General features: G+C 43.8%; 1 protein-coding gene across 1 annotated transcript in view; it reads right to left on the reverse strand.

Annotated features, from left to right (window-relative positions):
• MYO16 (myosin XVI) overlaps window positions 1–20,870 on the reverse strand; it is a 361,148-nt gene that overhangs the window by 271,430 nt on the left and 68,848 nt on the right. Inside the window, exons 6-8 of the mRNA XM_040991535.1 lie at window positions 8,065–8,190; window positions 4,869–4,944; window positions 2,521–2,674 (exon numbers count right to left, since the gene is read on the reverse strand). Of these exons, the coding sequence (XP_040847469.1) occupies window positions 2,521–2,674; window positions 4,869–4,944; window positions 8,065–8,190 (356 nt within the window). The remainder of the gene's footprint in view (window positions 1–2,520; window positions 2,675–4,868; window positions 4,945–8,064; window positions 8,191–20,870) is intronic.

Here is a 20,870-nt window from a genome sequence, read left to right on the forward strand (position 1 = left end):
CAGAATAACCAATTAATCTGTTCTTAACTATGTGCTCAGTCAATATCATTAAAAATTGAAAAGTACTGGACAGATTCATTATTTGTTTTATGTTTAAAGAATAAAATAGAAATCAAAAAGTAAAACTCCAGACACATAAGAGTTTGTGGGAAAACAGAGTTAAAAAGTAAATTTTGGTGTCAAAAATTTGAAATATGAACATAATGGCTTCATAATATGTATCTTTACAATTATTTACTCATTCTTATTTCGTTTGAAAGGTGAGTGGAGAGTGAGAGGTGAGATGGATCTTTCATTCTAATACCTGCACCAAACATGTGGGCCAAGTCGGAAGCCGACTGCTGATCTGAGGCCAGTCTCCAGGGAACCCTCTTGCTTACCCATCTCTGCTGTCCCCAAGGAGCACACTGGCCAGGTGTGCACACCCAAGCTGGCAGGCAGGTGTCCCAGGCAGCGTCTGGACTGTTGTGTCCTAGCCTATCTACACAATGCACATACTTCACTAAACTTCGGAAGATGCCATGGGTATAACCTAACGTTTAAGCAAATCACTGATTTGGTTTGAAGCCGAACTGGAATCTTGCTTCGATTTCTGTATTTTTTTTTTTACTTGAGAGATTGATAACATTAAAAGTAGGATAAGGCATACCAGATACTTGTTTTAATATCAACCTCTGAAAAATAAAATTTTTCCAGAGTAACTTAGAATTGCTCCTCTCCTCTCAGTGATAGTACAAGTATCAAGACCAGTCACTTGGGATGCATCTCATCACTTAATCTGATACTGCCTTTCATTTTCATAAATTTTTTCTCCCACACAAACAAGGTGCTGTTTTTTTTCCCCACCTGTAAACACGGTAAACAAAGATGGTACCACTCAAGCATCTGCAGTCTGACTGCTGGGTCACAGACTGGTCATTCTCCAAGGATGAGACAGTGCTGGCTCTCCCTGGAGTGTCTGACACAGAATCACCCAGCAGAAAGCAGCCCAGTCCTGAATGAACGTGGGTATTATGCAGTGTCAATGCACGTCATATCACGTTAACCACTGAGGGGTGTGCACAAGTCGAGTTAGGCAGTTCTACAAGTTCTATAGGCTCTGAAGCATGAGCCTCCCCTAGAGCTTGCAGCACTTAAGGCAACAGCACGTGACTCCTTCACCCAGTGTACCTCTTCTGCCTGATGGCAGGGAACATCGAGCCACATGGACCCTGTGCCTCCCTCGAGGCCTGCGAGGTGGATGAACATCTCTCACAGAATGTCCAGGGAAGGCTGAGTCTGAAGGTCCCGCGTGTCTGGAGGGGCCCTGCCTGTAGACAGTGCAGGAGTCCTCCTTCTCTGGTGGGAGTCTTCAGGGGAAAGCCACTCAGTTCCAAGAACCCATGATAGGTACCTTGTAGTAAGTCCGTCAAGTTGGCCAACCAAACAGCACCGAACCCTACCTAGCAAGCATTTCAGCCGCCGTACCCAGTGAGAGCCTGAGCCACGTCCTGGTCAGCAGTCAGCTGGCTCTGGGCCTCCACTGTCCAGTCCGAATGTTTCTCAGCTCAAAGCCCTTGAGTTACTGCTTATTCATCACCCTCAGCCTCACTGTGAAGACTATGAGGCATGGCCTTCAACTGCAGAAATGAACCACCTCAAGATCCCACTGTGTGGCTACAGCGTGCTTCACTTTCAACATGGAATGCTGTTTTCCCGATGCACTTACTTCCTTTATAGAAATAAGCTCACTAGTGGAAAAGCAATGCTTCTGCAATGTACAACTGTGTGTGTACTGTATTTCCAAGCCTGTGTAGATGTCACAACTTTCAGCTTCTGTGATATTTCCCAAGTCCATAAGCATCAGAAATTCCTCTCCATCTCCTCTCCTCACAGTCCCGCCAATGACCCCTTTACTCTGCTCCTACAGGTTTGTCAATTCTGAAAGTTTTCTATGTGTGCATGCAATCACGCATGTAACCGACACACACAGTAACCCACACCATTATGTATAAATACATCTTGGCAAAGAGAGATTCTGAAAGCATGAGCAATATTTTATAGAACACGTGAATATTTATCCTCCCCCAGAATTTAGCACTAGCGAGAATGTGAGTTACTGTTAATTGTTCCTGTCAGTCACATAATGTATCACCTTGTCAGCCTTGCAAACAACGGCAATGTTCCACCCCAGTCTGGGAGATTCTTCATCAACCAGAAGATTACTAGTTTAGAAAATATAGCCATTTTATACTTGCGAGAGAAATACTGGCATGTTTGCAGTTCCTACTCTAGGAAGGTTAGCAACTATGCTGCTCACTGAGCACTCGCCGTCAGGGGAGCTGAGATTCAGCATTGCTTCAACCCCTGCCTCAGACCACAGCACCGGAAATCCAAGCCTATCATCAAATGATGCTGAAATCATCGAGGTTTTGGGTCAGTATGTTCCTTATGGGTCTCGGTTTCTCTTGAGAGAAAGCCTTGACATTGGCTACGAAACGAACGGCAGACCGTGGGAACTGAGCTGCAGGAAGCACTTACAGCTTACTGGAAAGCACCGGAACATCGTGCAGGATCTCCCCGTAGGGCTCCTCTTGGGCCGAGGGAGGCACAGACAAAGGCTGCCTGGGTTTTTCTTCCCAGGCCCTCTCTGCTTTCAGCAGCATCTCCTCAATGAACTCAGACGCTGCAACATCTACAAGAAGCAGGAAACAAGAATCAGAGGCGAGCGAGGCATGACAACACAGCCAGCCACTGACGTTCAATCACTCTGATGTGCATCTGCGAAAGCATGAAGCAAAGCAACAGGACAGTAAGAGTTACGACAGGGATCAAGTTTCAGTGGTACCGTTTTAAAGGACTATCAAATTTTACATCAGTGGTATGCTTAATTACACATGACTAACTATAAAACAGTATCTACTGGGCGGTAAAGTCTACACTGAGAAATCACTGAGAAGCTGTGCTTGAAAGCCATGTCATTTCAGTCTTTCAAAGTCACCCAGAGAGCTTCATCCTCCCAGTGACTGGGCTATGACAAAACATGCAGCGAACACTCTACCAGCATTCCAATAAATGGGTAGATGCACAAAGAAATACTCAATTGTGTTATCATAACTGTGGTCCAGGCCTCATTCTCTAAACTTTATTGTTACACTGAAAATACAAATAAGTATATTTCTTTACAAATTAGGCATGGCAGATATACAAAGATGGAACAGCAAAATCTGTACTAACAACAGCTGAAACCAAAGCTTGATGATTCCGAATTTCACGTTGGTATCAATTAAAGAGCCTACCAGAAGTTCAGTGCTCCATTTCAACCTTTCTGAAGCTAAGGTATGTGACATTACAGGATAACCAAAGCAATTTGGATGTCACAGGAAGATGTTAGTGCTCAGTTCACTGTTAGTTGACTCGTGCTAAGGGACATACGGAAGGGGTTAGGGTGAGATCAACGTCTTCGATTTGAGAGGGAAAAGTTTCCGTCCCACGCCACAGCTGCGTACTCCTTCAGAGTCATTTAGATGTGTCCATGCTAACTTCCAGAAACATCAAATAGTGAGGTTGTAACACAGGACTGACGATATCGTCAGACGACTGGCCAGCTGTCTGCTCCGCACACCCTTTACGCAGCTCATGCTTCTTGCTGACTGGTCAGGAGTGGCCACAACCAAAATGCAGTCAAGTTTCACACTGCATTCAGTTCTTTAACCTTTGGGTGTGTAACAAGCAATCTTATTCAATTAACTAATATCTACCGAGGGCCCAATGTGTAGCTCTGACTGCCAGTTCGGCGCACAGTAGGGCCTTTGCTAATGGGAGATGAAGCATGGCCAATGGGGGAAGCCATCCTGGTAGCTTCCTCACTCACAGTGCTGATGGGATCAGAACTGATCCAGATTTGGTCATTCACGGGGCCAGAAGACCAATCGTTTCTAATAAATGCATCATCCATCATGCTAGGGAAGAGGCCGTACCATTACCCTCACTGAGGGCAGAAGTTTGTATGCACTTTGCATGCGTGCCATTGGTCACAGACTCTCACTATATCTTTTAATGTTGTGCAAAGAAATGCACAGCTCCTTTACTGTTACATTTGTTTTTAAGAAATATTTGTTTTTATTGGAAAGGCAAATATACATAGAGGGGGAGAGACAGAGAGCTGGATGGGAATCTGGGCCATTGGGATACAAACTGGTGCTCGTATGGGATCCCAGCATGTTCCAGGCAAGGACTTTAGGTGCTAGGCCTCTGCACCGGGCCCACTGTTAAATTTTAAGAGATTTAAAATATTTGTGGTTTACAGAAAAACAGATATTAGCAATTAAATGAACTGTGGAAATCTTCAAAAACATTTTCTGAAAATAAACATCACATAGTTGAGATTTTCTAGCTTTTTTCTTTTTTTATTGGAAAGGCAGAGAGACAGAGAGGAAGATCTTCCGTCCAATGATTCACTCCCCAAGTGAGCGCAACGGCCGATGCTATGCCAATCCGAAGCCAGGAGCCTCTTCCGGGTCTCCCACACGGGTGCAGGGTCCCAAGGCTTTGGGCCGTCCTTGACTGCTTTCCTGGGCCACAGGCAGGGAGCTGGAAGGGAAGCGGGGCTGCCGGGATTGGAACCAGTGCCCATATGGGACCCCGGGCGTGCAAGGCGAGGACCTTAACCACTGCGCCATTGCGCCGGGCCCTGAGATTTTCTAGTTTTTAAATGAGCATATAAGTGCTCTTTTCCTTATTTCTTGCTGTCCACCTGCCTTCATGGAAAGCAACGCTAGGTGTTATTTCAAAAGACCCCACTGAATGAGCCTGCACTTGTTATAAGAAGCAGCAGTAAGATAACGGAGTGGAACCCGCCAGCCCTAGGGTCCCGGAGCACCACTGACCTGATGGCTTCTCCTGGTTACAGTTCACCAGCTTGGGGTTTGCCTCATGCAGCAGCAGCAGCTTTACCAGGTTGGCCTGAAACATCAAAGACAGCGGGGTAGCACAGCACGCCACGTTCTACGCAGCCTTCAGCAATCCCGCACGAGCTGCCCGGCGGCCCTCACGGTCTGGCCTCTCGTTTTCTCTCCTGAACATATCAGATACTCAGACCATTTCAGCACTTGATGAATGCAAGACAGTGTCACTCAACCGATGAGGGTTTAATTGCTGAGAGTTCAAGGATGACTTTTACCTTACAGACCTACTTAGGATACTTTATGCGAGAGATTCTATAGCACAGTGGCTTGCGCTGTGTTTTAATTCAGCAATCTGTCAGAGTCTAAGCTGTTAGTATTACCCCTCCACGGTCACATCACGGACGACCCCACAGTCACACTGGGGCAGATGGAAAGCTCAGAATACAAGAATGAAGTAACCTGAAAGGTGATCAATAGATTTAAGAAAATATTACAGCGACAAAGAACTCATATCATACTCATACACAGTGATTATAAATCCAGTGCAGCCACCTTCTAAAATGTATCATCAATGACTTGAGTGTTTTCCCTCAAACCATCCCTTTATCCAGTCCTGAAGTGGATCACAGTATGAACTTGAGGCTCATCGTTAGTGTCTTTATGTGTTTGGAAATTTCGCACAGAAGCAACCCTCGACAACATGTCGCCTAGTCTGTGACATTTTAGAGGTCCTCCAGTAATGAGGACCTCCGGCACACGTTCCTTGGTGCTCTGCTTTTGTGGCTGGCCCTGGTGTGTGCCACACTGCCTCGGTCACCCAGTTGAAGCATGGTGCATCACTGGATGCACAGAATCACGTGTACATGGGAATCACACCGGCGTCATTTGCAGTCCTGCACTGACTTACAGGTAATCTTCCTCTCAATACGTCTATTCACCTCACGGTACAAAAGCTCCCTCAGGGATGTGCATTCATACTTCAAATGCCAGGATGTGGATGGAGGCATTAAGGTGGTGAGATGGCGCCACTGTTTCTTTTTGTCAAATTGTTTGATCCCAGTTACATTCCTCTAGCTGACTGCGGATATTTCAAGAGGGTGTCTAACCACTGAGCCCAGTCCACCTGCTTTTCTAACGAGATGAGTTCAGATAAAAGATCCAGCACTACTTTCGAGGATGCTGCCCAGAGCACAGAATTAATCCCAGAATCTCCACTGCTACCGCAGTGCTCAGAGGCCACTGCAGCTTGACTCAAGCGGAACCACCAGTGCAAGCTGCTGACAACAGATCCTGGCACTGTCCACAAGACGCTAGCTTTGCAGGTCTGAAGATTCCAAGACTGTGGGTTATGAGGTCATGGGTGTTTTACTGGAATTTCCCAGGAGGGTCTGGAAGGCCAGGTAAAGCTGTACTGTAAGGTGCATTTTATGAGACTCACAGAGCAATCTGCAGTGAGTCTGTGAAGGAAACCCCAGAAAATCAGAGGTGCCAGCAGCAAAGTGAGCATTGCACCAAGCACAGTGGCAAGCAGCTTGTGAGGCAAGCATGGGGAAGTCCCCAGTACGCTGCAGCATATGTGCTAAGCATAAGAGCTACATGCACCAAGACCAGTAACATCGTGCAGGAACGGCTGCCTCCCACTAGATGTCAAGGAACATTCTGGATAAACTGAGGTCCAGACAGAGACTGGGCATAGTCTCTGCACACAAGGATGGAGTCACTGCACACAAGGCGGTGCAGAGTGGAAATATGGGATTGCAGCTGTGAAGATGAGACTCCGACCTGTGGGCTGTGACCAGGAAAGCTGCAAGGATGAGGCAGCACAGGCCACCGGGGAGCAGCATCCATCACAGTGAGGTCAGGATGCCAGGCCTCAGTGACGGCTCAGATCCTCTCGCCCATGTGGGAGAACTGGCTCCTGGCTCCAGCAGACTGTCCTGACTGCTATGGGGAGCTGGAATGACTTTCACCAAATATTAGACTTTTTCTTAAATACATAAACTGTATTGCTTCAATTCTATCAACAATAGCACACTTCACGTTTTATAACTATTTTGTAGTTATTGTGTAAGAAATATGTAACTAAGTCAAAATTCACTGATTATTGATATTAGCCCAAACTAATATTCCAAAAGTCAAGAATTTGGCATGTGTCTCCATGTACATTTAGCACAGGGCTTTGCTTGTACAATCATTAAGACTTTCTTGAACGTGAAATGTCACTCGTGGTTTTAGCACTAGAATTTGGTACTGATGAATTATTTTGAATCCTTCCTTGTCAAATTTTCACATAAATCATTAAACATCATAGTTGTCTTCTCCTTCATGACTTAATGTGTCTAATAAGAAAGTAAGAGATAAAATAACTCCAGTTCATCAGCCACACTGCCCCAAATCGAGTTAAAGAAGTTTGCTACCCGTCCTACATTCATTTACAAACAGTAAGTACAGAAAACGTTCAGTCTGTCCAGTTTTGTGAACGCAAGAACATACACTGTGTCAAGAAAACATCCTTTATTCTATTCCATAGAACGTCCGTAGCTGGGATTCATTTTCCAGTGGTTTGGCCACAATGTCTGGAAGCACATACAGGCTTATGCGCCGTTGTTAAAGTAAATGCGTTCCTTCATAAACGTATCTGTCTAGTGAGATGAGGCTCGAAAGGCACAAGTCTTCCCCAGCCTGGGGTGCTGCTCCCCACATGGAGCACCCGGTTGCAGTCCCAGCCCAACCAACCTGCTGTTTCTGCAGAAGGAAGAGGTGATGGCTCAGCGGGCTCACTGACACCCACATGGGTGATGGACCAGCCTCCCGGCTCCAGCCTGGACCCACCTCAGTTGTTGCTGGTATTTAAGGAGAAATCTAATGACTTGGAGTATGTTCTGTGTCTTACCTATGTCTGTGTATCCCTTTTATAAAGTCAATTTACACGATTAAGATACGACGTTTGTTGGCCATAAGGTTGTTTCAAAAAATGAATGAATCCCAATTGAGCCTCAACTGTGAATATGCAGCCAGGTGGGAGACTCCACCAGGGGGGAGGGTTGTGGGAGGGGTAGGGGGAATCCCAGTGCCTACAAAACTATCACTTAACACAATGTGATTCACAATAAAAAAAAAAAAAAGAAAAAAAAGTTAGCACCCCCCCAAAAAAAAATGCTGCAGGAAATTTCTTTACCTGACCATACTTGGCAGCCACATGGAGGGGTGTGCAGTGCTGGTCATCCACTGCGTGGGGGTCACCTCCATGTTCCAGGATCAGCGAAGCCACTTCCTTGTAGCCACTGGCACAGGCCATGTGCAGCTGCAACGCAGAGACAATTGGTGATTTTAAATACAAAAGTCTGTTCAGTGATTTAAACAGAGCCATTTAGAAAATTACTGCAAAGAAAAAAACATAAAGCAAGATAACACGCAACTGAAGCAAAAATAAACCAATGGGATTGCATCCAGCTAAGAAGCTTCTGCAGTGCAATGGAAACTTTTCAATAAAGTGAAAAGGCAGCCAACAAAATGGGAACGAATATTTGCAAACTACGCAATTGGTGGAAGATTAATAAACAGGTTATAAAAAGAGCTCAAACTCAACAACAAAAGTAAACAATGGACCCGGTGCGGTAGCCTAGTAGATAAAGTTCTAGCTTTGCACACGCCGGGATCCCATATGGGCACTGGTTCGTATCCCAGCAGCCCACATTCCCATCCAGCTCCCTGCTTATGGCCTAGGAGGGCAGTTGGGGACAGCCCAAAGCCTTGGGACCCTGCACCCACATGGGAGACCCAGAAGAGGCTCCTGGCTCCTGGCTTCAGATTGGCTCAACTCCGTCCACTGGGTCACTTGGGGAGTGAATCATCAGATGGAAGATCTTCCTCTCTGTCTCCCCTCCTCTCTGTATAACTGACTTTCCAATAAAAAAATAATAAAATAAATCTAAGAAAACCAAGCAAACAATATAGTTAAGAATTGGGTAAAGGACGTGAACAAGGAATCGTCAAAGGATGAAGTGCAAATGGCCAACAGACACCAGAGACTCACTCGAGATCACTAGCCACCGTCGAAACAGAAATAAAAACCTCAGCTTACCCCAGCTGCTAGAGCTATTGTCCGAAAATCAAAACAAGCAACCAAAACCAGTAAACACTGGTGAGCAATGGAAAAAAACACCCTTGATCGCACTGATGGCGGGAATGCAACCTGGCAACTGTAATAAAGACAGTATGGAGTTTCCTCAGAAATCTGAAAACCCGTTTGCCACATCACCCCGCCGTCCCTCTCCTGGGGACTTATCTAAACAAATTAGAATTTACCCACACCCACTGTAGTTCCAGTCACAATCACTGAAACATGGAATCAACCCAAATGTCCATCAGTGGACGGCGAGATGAAGAAAATGTGGAATACAAGTCAGCCATAACAATGTGAAATCCTTTCATTTGTGGCAACACGAATGTAAGTGAAAACGGTTATACTTGACACAATAACCCTGTCTCAAAAAGACAAGTGTTGTATGCTTTCTCTGATACGTGGCAGCTAATTCAGAACATACAGAAGAGTGTAGGTATGGAATCATCATTTTGGGATAGAACAATTTTTCTTTATTTTTATTGGAAGGCAGATTTATAGAAAGAGAAGGAGGGACAGAGAGAAATCTTCCATCTGCTCATTCACTTCCCAAATAGTCACAATGGCCAGAGCTACTTGGTCTAACCCAAAGCCAGGACCCTGGAGCTTCTTCTGGGTCTCCCACAGGGATGCCTGGGTCCAGCCTTGGGCTGCATTGCCTCTGCTTTCTCAGACACAGCAGCAGGGAGCTGTATCAGAACTGGAGCAACCGGAACGCGGACTAGCACCCTGTAAGTGCTCACACCACAGTCGGAGGCTTACCACACAACACCAGCCCCAGGACTGGTCTTGGAATTCCAGGGGCAGTGTGGTCCTGTGATCTTTTAGCTTTATACTTGTTCAAACTTTGCTTAGTGGCAAATTAAGCCTGTGACTACAGGGGATCAAAATCGTGACTCTGCAAATGCCATTGAAGAGGAGCATGGGGAATGGGGGAAGGGTGACTGTCCCCGTGGAATGCACAAAACCAATGCAATTTATATCAATAAAAAATGTAGAAGTGAAACAGAATACACATGTAATTTCATTGGTTCAAGTGGACATTATTGGCATTCTTTGAAACAAAGGTGAATTACTTGTTGCTTCCCTTCTGTTTCAGATAATATGTATTTTCTCCCCTGTAATTCCTACCCCCTTTCACTCTAATCTATTATATTGAAATGGAAGCTAAAAGTCTTAACAGTTTTTCCTTTTTTGCCAAGAAAGCAAAGGTACTGACTAGCTGTCCTATTCCAGACGCTGCCCCTGCTCTTGTGGGTTGGAAGTTCAAGCTAAAGACACTCTTCTCCATATGCCCAAGGACAGGCACATTTGGAAGGATTAGTTAATTCCAGACAGCTGTACGGTGATCCCAGTTTAGTTTCTAACGAAAGCTGAGGTTTGCAATTTAGGCTTTCTTTTTTCAGATTCCTGTTTTGAAGGTAGACGCTGTAAACTATCATATTCAACTCCAACAAGGTTCAAAGTGTCAGTGCAGCTTTATTGCATGAACATAAAAATAACAAGAAGAAACTATTAAGAAAGGAAAAGCCAAAGTATTAAAAATAAAAAAAAAACTAGGCATGATAGCACGGAATTTAGTAGTTGTCTTGCTGTTTTCACTGCAAAGATAAAATAATAGTAAATTTTTAAAGGCTGATGAGAGTAAATTTTGAATAAGCTATGTGGCAAAAACTTTTGCTAACTTTGGGCTTAATTATGCTTTTCAATATACAGTGTCTACCTACATATTTATTTCTTATATTATCAACAGCATCAGGACAATATATATATATCCATATATATCTAAAACACATACCTTGAGATATCAAGTTACACATTTTCCCCTACTTTGTTATGTAAATAATTAACCTCACGAATACTCCCAGGAGAGTTCCCATTGTAGAGAAGAACAGTACTATACTGAATAAGAGGGGCAAGCAGACACCCTGTCCTCATTCCAGACCGGAGGGAAGATGCGTCAGCTGTCCCCCACGCAGTATGCTATGGACCGCTGCTTTGTGACAGCCTTCTTGGTTTTGAGGACTACACCTTCTATATGCGATTTGGGGAACGCTTTTCTTTTATCATGAAGGGAAATGAAATTTAGTAATGCTCTCTCTGCATCTTTTAAGGTTTTCATTCTTCATTCCACTGACATGAATTTATTTAGTTGTGAATGTTGAATCACCCTTACATTTCTGGAATAAATCCCCTCTAACTGATGTGTTTTCATGTAGTTTTTTTTAAGATTTATTTTTATTAAAAGGCGGATATACAGAGAGGAGAGACAGATAAACTTCAGTTGCTGCCATCTTGTTGAGAATCCTGTGTCTGTGACGTCAGTTGCTGCCATCTTGTTGAGAATCCTGTGTCTGTGACGTCAGTTGCTGCCATCTTGTTGAGAATCCTGTGTCTGTGACGTCAGTTGCTGCCATCTTGTTGAGAACCCTTGTGTTTGTGTTCTTAAGGATGCAGCCCTGCCACTTAGTTTTCCTTTCCCACCATGTCTTGGGTTTTGGCAACAAAGTAACCCTGGCTTAATAAGATGAGTGTCAGAGCTCCATCTCGTTTAATATTCTAGAACAGTTTGAAGAGTTACCCGCACTTTGAATGTTTTGTAGAATTCAGTAATACAGCCACCATGGCCTGGAATTTTCCTGGATGGGAGACCTGGAGAACTGCATTAGGCCCAGTCCTTGCTGATGGCCAGCTTAGCCTCCCTAATCCCTCTTGGCTTAATCTTGGAAGGTTATGTAAGTCCAGGAATTCATCCATCTCTTTGAGGTGCCCCAGCGTATTAGCATACAGCTCTTCATGTTCACTTTCTTAATGAACTTTTTAATTTCTTTAATGACCCTTTGGTCACTCAGTATCATACTGCTTAATTCTCAAGTGTTTAAGAGTGTTCCTTGTACTTGTTGAGTTCTAGGTTTATCCCTTTATGGTCTGAGAATAAACACAGCAATGGTTTCAATCCTTTTCACTTTTCTAAGCCTTGATTTGTGACCCATTTGTGGTCCATCCTAGAAAAAGTTCCATGAGCTGATGAGAATGTGTATTCTATAGCAATTGGGTGAAATGTTCTGTAACTGCCCATTTTCTGATATGATGTGTCTTTATTGATCTTTCTGGATGATTTGTCCCATGATGAAAAGGGGTTATTAAACTCACTATTACTGTGGTGGAGTCTATCTCTCCCTTTGCATTTAATAGTACTTACTGTGTCTGTTTGTGGTCATTGTTGGGTATACATATTTTTTATTGCTGTGTCTTTCTGCTGAATTGAACCGTTTACTTTAGTATAATATCCTTCTTTATCTCTTCTTACAGTGTTTTATTTAAAGTCTGTTTTATCTGGCATCAAGATAGTTCTGTCTGCTTGCTTTGGGTTTGTTTTTTCTGGTACATAGTTTTCCACTCCTTTATTTCAGTTTGTGGGTTTTTGTGAAGCAAGTTAGTTGTAGGCAGAATACAGTGGGGTCCTGATTTTTTATCGAACTTAAGTTTTATCATTGGTGAATTTAATCCACCTACATTCAAGGATGATGCTGACAGATGAATACTCTGACATGCCAGGCTGTTGACTGGATACTGATTCTACCTGTTTTGCTGGTGAATTTGGTGCTGACACGTGTTCTCATAGTATTTTTAATGCAGGTTACCTTTCAGAATTTCTTGTAGGGCTGCTCTGTGGTAGTGAATTCTTGTAGTTTTTGCTCATCTGGAAAATAATTTTTTCTCCTTCACTTTTAAAGATCTGCCTTGCTGATATAATGTTCTTGGTTGGAAGTTCTTTTCTTCTTGTTGTTATTGTTTGTTTTTTTCCTTTTAAGATCTTGAATATATCGTCTCATTCTCTTGTGAACTGCATGGTTGCCAAAAGCTGAGAAATCTGAGGTTAGTCTAATGGGCTTTCCTTTATATGTAATTAGATCCTCTTACAGTCTTTAGGATTCTTATTTTGTCTTTAATTTTTGAAAAATTGGGAAGACATTTTTTGGTTGACCTTGCTTGGGATACTTTAAGCTTCCTGCACCTAAAGACCCATATCTCTTTCAAGACTTAGAAAATTTCAATTGTTATTTCTTTTTTATTTTTTAAAGATTTATTTATTTGTACTGGAAAGGCACAATTTTAACTATTGGGCCCGGCACAATGGCGTAGCCTAGCAGCTAAAGTCCTCGCCTTGCACACGCCCGGGATCCCATCTGGGCGCTGGTTCTAATCCCGGCAGCTCTGCTTCCCATCCAGCTCCCTGCTTCTGGCCTGGGAAAGCAGTTGAGGACAGCCCAAAGCCTTGGGACCCTGCACCCGCGTGGGAGACCCAGAAGAAGTTCCTGGATCCTGGCCTCGGATCGGCATAGCATCTGCTGTTGCGTTCACGTGGGGAGTGAATCATCGGACGGAAGATCTTCCTCTCAGTCTCTCCTCTCTGTATATCTGACTTTCCAATAAATAAATAGATCTTTAAAAAATTTTTAACTATTATTTCTTCTTTATTTTTTAAAAGATTTATTTGTTGTGGAAAGGCAGATTTATAGAGAGAGGGTGAGAGAAAGAGATCTTTCATTCACCAGTCCCCTTCCCAAGTGGCCACAACGGCTGCAGCTGAACTGATCCAAAGCCAGGAGCTGGGTGCTTCTTCCGGGTCTCCTGCATGAGTGCAGGGTTCTAAGGCGTTGGGCCATTCTCTGCTGCTTTCCCAGGCCATAAGGGAGCTGGATGGGAAGTAGAGCAGCCGGGACATGAACCAGTGTCCATGAGATCTCGGCACGCACAGTTGGCTTAGTCAATGAGTCATTATGCTGGCCCCTCAGCTAGCCTTTCATTTAGCAGATTCTCAAAATCCTTTTCCCTTTTCCTTCAGGAATATGTATAATACAAATATTTAATGATTTGTTGGTATCCCATATTTCACACAGACTTTCTTCTTTCTTTTTAATTTGCTTCAGTCTTGCTTGATTGGTTTATTTAAGAATTTTTCTTTTTAATTTTCTTTATTTTTGTCTAACGAGTTATATCAAAATTCTTATCCTTGAAGTCAGAATTTCTTCCTTCCTTTGTCCATTGTGCTGTTAAAGTTCTCAAACGTATATTTTATCTCACTTGACTCAACGAGTTCTAGCTCCTCGGTCAGATTTTGCTTCTTGTCACTCAGTGATTTCCTTAGTTCTTTGTCTGTTCCTCTGCATCCTCTTGCATCTCACTGAGCTCCTTACAATCAGCATTTTGAATTCTATGTCTGTCATTTCATGGCTTTTCCACATCTTGGGCACTGACTAGGGAGGGCTGTTGTGTCCATTCGTAGGCGCTATGCTACTGGCTTCACCATGTCTCCTCCATCCCTTTACTGATGTCTTCCTGTGGTGCACTCACCCCTTCTTACAGAACAGGTTTTATTGCAAGCTTATGGTTTAGCTGGAACGCAGGTCATCATTTGGTATATTGCTTTGGTCCAATTCTAGGTGATCTCCTGTCTTAATCAATGGCAGGTGTATCTATACGTCGTAGTCTCCCAGGGTGAGAGCAGACTCTTACACAAGTTACTTCTTTGATTAACCTCCATGAGGTAAGGTGAACTCCTTGGTCCATGTAGAATGTGAGTACAGCTCTGGTGGCTCAAGCCCCCAGATTCCCACAGTCGCAGGATGCAGGGCATCTGTCCTCTGCCCCAGGTGATGTTCTGACTCTAACTGCATGTAGGAACAGAGCAGAGTGCTACACGATGTTCACCGCCGACTTTCACATGTTGAGTGGATGGCACGGAAGAAGAAAGCTAGCCAGTTTCTGTGGTCCAAGCCCAGCAGCTGCTCACACTCCAGGCTGAAGTGAAAATGGTGGGTGACCATGGAATTCTTTCGCAACCAGAGGCGCCAGCAACAGGTCACACAGCAATTGCTTCCTGCCTTGACATGGCAGGATGGCGGCTGTGCATGCTGTGCCTCGCAGCAGTGTCTGTCTGCTCTTGCCCTTTTTGTTTGTTTATTTTCACTTCTTCATTGAAAATTTCACCAATGAGGGCTCTGGGAACATAGTACTTCCTTTGTTCTCAGAACTCTGGGAAGCAGTAGTGTGTCTACGCTGTAGTCAGCCATCGTCGAATGGGCAACATCCTCCAGCACCAGCCGCTGCTCCTCTCAGGATCACAGCCCACGCTCGGGATCACAGCCCAGGGGGTGGTTTGCATTCTGCAGCTCCTCACTACGTCAGTCCACAGTTCTGTTAGCTTGCGATCCCTTCTCCAAGCAAGTCGGTAACTGTTTTATTATAACATGTTTTCCTTCTTGTAAACGGAACCCCCACCCTGCCCTCTACTTTGCGTTCACTCTTAGCCCTGGAAGAGGAGCAACATTTCTGAGCTAGTTCTGGAGGCTGTGCACTCTGCACTGTGGACACGATCTCATTTGTTCAATGTGGCACGTCAACTCCTGACTTATTTTGCCAAGCCAGCCTCTAGTTCTGGCTGGTTTCAAATGACAAAGCACAGGAGAGTCTGATCCTGCATTTGGAATTTAAAGTCCATTCCAGCAGGGCTCTTGTGTAAATCTTTCCCTGCAAAGGGTGACCAAGGATCAGATTTAAGGATTTCTACTCAGTTATGACATTTTTTAATCAAGTGAATGCCAGTAAAGCTATTCCCATTTCATTCCACAATACCTCACCTTTCGGTAACTAATTCATTTCATTTGATAACAGCTTTCACTGCTAAAATATAGCATACTACTGCTAGTTATCTAGAGTCAGAGATTTCTAATGTTTTTTGAATAAATCATAGCTCTAACATTTGAAAAAATTATTAGTCTAACAAAATTGTTATAAAAACAAAAACAAGTCTTGATGATCATATGTTTAGATATTGGCTTATACCTGAATCAACTGTTCTGACAAAAGTTAACTTAAGCAGAGGATGACACAGCCACAGCTCACATCCACATGGACCTGTCTTTAACATTTTAACAGTGACATGTTCTTGGTCCTTCCCAAAACCTACTCAAACTCCAGAGACATTGCTCTAACCATAACTTAGTTTACATCTATTTTTCAGAACTTTTTTTTTCTAAAAATATATAAAATACAAGAACAATTTAAAAATAACTTACAATTGCATTCCCATAGCAACTGCTATTCCATATGCTGGTTTTTGATTTCTATCAACCACACCTCTCACTTGATCAAATTAGGATCTTCAAACAACAGCACGGAAATAAATGCCTCAATTTACAAATGGAAAAGGACCTGAACAGATATTTATCAAACAAGGGTATATTACTAGCCAACAGTATCATAAAAAACTGTACCAAACTCCCCTCATTGGGGAGATGCTAATTATAAGCCCAGTCCTATTACAACGGTTGCTTCCAAAAAGACAAAGTTAACAAGCGAAAGTGAGCAAACACAATCACTGAGAATATAAATTAGTGAAGCAGCATCGTGATTCAAAAAAAAAAATAGAATTCTTAACCATCCAGCCGTGCTCCTACTGGGCAGGTATCCACAGAATGTGGCGTCAGTATGCTCAAGGGACGCGTGAACTCCCACGCTCACTGCAGCCAGTCTAAGGAATGAGGCGCACACCAACAGATACAGAAAACGTTATTGTCTATACAAGGAGACACATTCAGGCTGGAAAATAAAGAAATCCTCCTGTTTGTGACAGCATAGATGAAAACAGAGGGCATTAGGCTACACAAACTGTCAGAAAAAGAAAGAAAATCCTACACGACTTCTCCTGTTGATAGACTCTGCAAAAGTCAAATTCCTGCCAGGAGAGAGCCAAGTGGTGGGTTAAAGAAGAACAGGACAGGGGAACATGCACCACAGGGTACAAAGTCTGAGCAGCAGGAGGAACAGTGCTGAACTCTGTGAAACAGGCAGATCTTTACAGTCAGGACAACAGAGTAGATCAGACACAACAGAGTAAATTTCAAGTGCCTCATCACTTGGATGAAAAATTTAGAGGTGATGGCCATACTGGTCAGCTTGATTTAGTCTTTCCATACAGGGCAGAGCATCCAACTTACTCCACTAATGTACACAATTGTGGCCTTTTGTCAATTACAATAGCATTAATGTATTAATGGAAATAAACCCATGACTTTCAAACTTACCTTTCTCAAATACATTACACCCTTTCCCTGCTCTCTGATTTGTCACATGAAGCTTTACCCTGGCAGACAGCTCACTGCCTACTAACTGGACAGTAAGTTGGGGCACTGACTGGTTTGGTCTCCTTGGAGCTGTTTTTTCCTGGACCAATGTAGTGTTACTGTGACTTAAACAAGTGAGAAGATAATGACTCAGGAAGACTGGCCACGGCTTGGAAGTGATGGCGCTGAAAACCGGAGGTGAGGTATGGCGAAGCTCTTCACCATGATGCCGTTCTCCTGAGTGCCTCAGGTTGGCTTCTGACCGACACGTTCTGGTCCTCAAATAATGCACATTGGCTCATGTTCTTAACACATACTGCCGCAGCATGGCTGGGCATGCTTGTGTCCACTCACCCTGCCTCCAACAGTGCGAGAGGGAGCCCACTGGCACAGAACCTCGGCTTTATTGGTTCTCATTGTCAGTGGTCTATAAAATGATTACAAATACATTTGCAATCAATTCCCAACACAGGGAACGGTGTTCTTGTTTTCATAAGCTTGTGTCCTAGTAGTAGCTTTTTGTGTGCATGTGTGTGTGTGTGTGTGAATAGGCTCTTAAAACAATTCCATTTTCTATTAAGGTGCTGTCATTTTTTATTCCTGTGAATTTTGCATTTATCAAAGATTAAAACACCAAAGAACCTCATGTATTCATTACTCTTGATTTATTACCTGATTCTTAATTTTGTTCATGTTTAATACAAACATGTCAAATTTAATTTCTGGTGTGGTGGCCAAAGGCTTCATGTCACCTGGTGATTTTTCTTACTACCATTGCAGCAATGTGGGGTTGTTGTCGGCTGGGCTTAAGGCATTTCTCAATACACAATCTGGAAATCAGGTGTTGTTTTCAAGTCAGGTTCTTTGATATGTGTGCATCTTTTTTTCAAGAATGTCTGCATATTTGCCTGCTGATTTTGGTCATATTTAAGTCTGAGGATCTCGCTGAGGTCAACGTCCTATTTTGACAAAAGCTCTGCTAAGAGTAAATGAAAATAACTCTGGAGGAGCAGCCTTTAGGAGCTTCTAGACTTGCTCAGGACTTTGACCGCTAAGGGCTACGGCCTCGGCGGTACCCAAGGGACGCAGACACCATGTGTCAACCTCTGACCACACGCAGCCTCGGCGGTACCCAAGGGACGCAGATAGCATGCATACATCAACCACCAACTGTACACGGCCTCAGTGGTGCCCGAGAGACGCAGATAGCATGCATTACTTCCCACAGTGGTACCACATGCATACAGCTTCCCTGGCTTTTGAAATCTGTCTCCCAGTGGAGGATGTACTGGGTGGAAACAACAAGCAAGAAAGTGAGCGTGGTCTCTGCAGAACACTGTGGGAGGGATGGAGCCACTGTCCCTCTGGTACAGTGCAGGTACAAGTTGCTCCCTCACTTCCGCTCAAGGAGAGACTTTTTAAGAACCTCCCAGTCCCTAAATCTGGAAACAGAGCGAGGGAAGGGGTTTAATTCCTACCTGGAGAAAATGGAGGATCAGAGATTGCTCTGAGGCTGCTCTGGGGTACAGGAGGAGAGTGGTGGACACACTGGGACCCAGTTACCGCACAGCCTCATAGCTGATTTTTTCTGGGGAGCCACTGTGCCATTTCTGGCTCTGTTTCATGGGATGCCAGGAGGAGGATGCCCCGCTCTTCCAGAGGACTGATTTTGTGTATTAATGGCCTATTAGGAAGAACCATGTCCAGTCAGGCTTAGTGCAGGCTAGAGATGCCTGTGACACGAGGAGAGTGGGTGTTCCTGAAGAACTCTGAAGTCCTCACAAGTTTCCACTTCTTCCCAGATAGCATGGCCCCATCTCAAGCAAGGTCAAGCAAAACCGTCCTCATCCTCATCACTTCCCAAGCCTTGAACTTCAGGGCCACAGCACAGGAGACAGGAGAGATGTGGCAGAGGCAGTGAGTTGATCGTGTCCATTCTCCTTCCTAGGGGTCCCCAACGTTGAGCAGGGGAAAATAACATTTGACAAAAATCAGATCCTAAAGCTCCATGGCTTCCCACAGTGTCTCTGGATAAAATATAGGGGTTTTGCAAATTCATATGAGAACACTGCTGTTCTTTTTTCTGGCCTCTTTGTGTTGTTTAGCAAATCATTCAGTGATGACCATGGGCCGCTGAGCCATGGTGTTAGCATCACACTTTTCTTGCACCACATTCCTGCTGCAGCACATGGCTCCAAACGCCACTCCTGCCCAATGCTGCCTCTAAACCACAGTGACATCTGCGGCCTGGGACAGGAGCAAGCAAGCACACAATCAGTCTGCCCATTTAATTTGAATCTAACTGGCTTCCTTCGTCATTCCAGCAGCCTTTTAAAAGAATACATTTAAAGCATGTTTCTGGCAAGGGCCATGGGCTACTCCAGCTGGATAAGGGCAAGAGGCATAAGAAGGTCGTTACCCCTCACTTACATTGGGAGTTTTCATTGTCACATAGGGGACCAGATGTCCTAATCTCTAAATTGAGGTTATGTTTTGCCACATCAAATGACCATAAAAGTTCAATTTCCTTAAAACAACTAGAAAATTAATGGCACTGACTGATCAGAAGAATGGGCTAAATCAGCACTACTGAAATAAGAGAAAACAAAAATAAAATTGTTATTCATATCTACTGCTATTCCCCACCAGCCTGAGAAATTAACTCTCACAGCTGATGCAGAAAGATCTGTAGGCAACTATTGTTAGGATGTTCAGAATATTTGTTCGCTAGGACAGTAATATTTTCATAGTGATTTATACACTCAAAACTCAGGAGTTTATTTTCATACGTTCTTTAATGTAGTGTTTTAAGCATTGTGCCCTTTTGAGGCTCTGTTTGTTTTTAAGGAGAACATTAATGCACACTAAAGAAACTTCTGGAAGTAGCTGTTGCATATTTGCTTATTTCATTGTGGTCTCTAAGAGCAAAAGGCAAGCACCTGCCCAGAAGTTCATTCTTATTGAGCCTTCTGCTGGTCGTTTCACCTTCCGTAACTAACAATTTAACTGTGAAAACTTATGCCTAATTATGGAATGTAACTGACGTTCCAACTGAGAATACAGATGTCGATCTATGAACAAAGATATCTTCTTATATTTATCTTCACCAATAGACAGAATAAACATAATCAACCAGGCATCTTACTGCAAAGACAACACCAGGCAGGGACAGCCATGAACGTAAATCCACTAACCCATTCAGACACAGGAATTGGAGCAAACTGCCACTGTTAAATGCTGTGATCCTCAAGGCCCGGCCTTACAGCCCAGTTCCCTTATTGTCGGTGTCTTGTTTAAAGCTCAAAGACAATCATCACAAGATTCAGTTACGGCAGAGCAATCACTTGCAACATTTACGCTTTATGTTCAATAAAAAGGCCACAAGGAATGTCAAAATTAAAGATGGTTGAAATGATAGCAATTTGTTGCTCTGTACTGATTCCTTCAATAGCTTCTCTACTGAAGTGTGTATCTGCTTAGCTGTGATGGAAATATATACACTGTTTGTATTTAGCAGTGATTTTTAAAACATAAAGTGGTAATAACTTCTTATACACAGAAGAAAGCTCTGCTGTGTTGGGCATTGTTGCATGCAATAAATGAACTAAACAGCTCAGACGCTCCCAGGCCCGGAAACTGTCCTCCAAGCAGGGACAAAGGGCGGCCAACTGCCTCTATCTGACTCAGCTCGCATGCCGTCCTGCGTTCGGTACTCTTCACCTCTCTCCCAGG

The sequence above is a fragment of the Ochotona curzoniae genome, unplaced genomic scaffold (genome assembly GCF_017591425.1).
Source record: "Ochotona curzoniae isolate NIBS_2020 unplaced genomic scaffold, NIBS_Ocur_1.0 contig_64, whole genome shotgun sequence".
NCBI lineage: Eukaryota > Metazoa > Chordata > Mammalia > Lagomorpha > Ochotonidae > Ochotona > Ochotona curzoniae.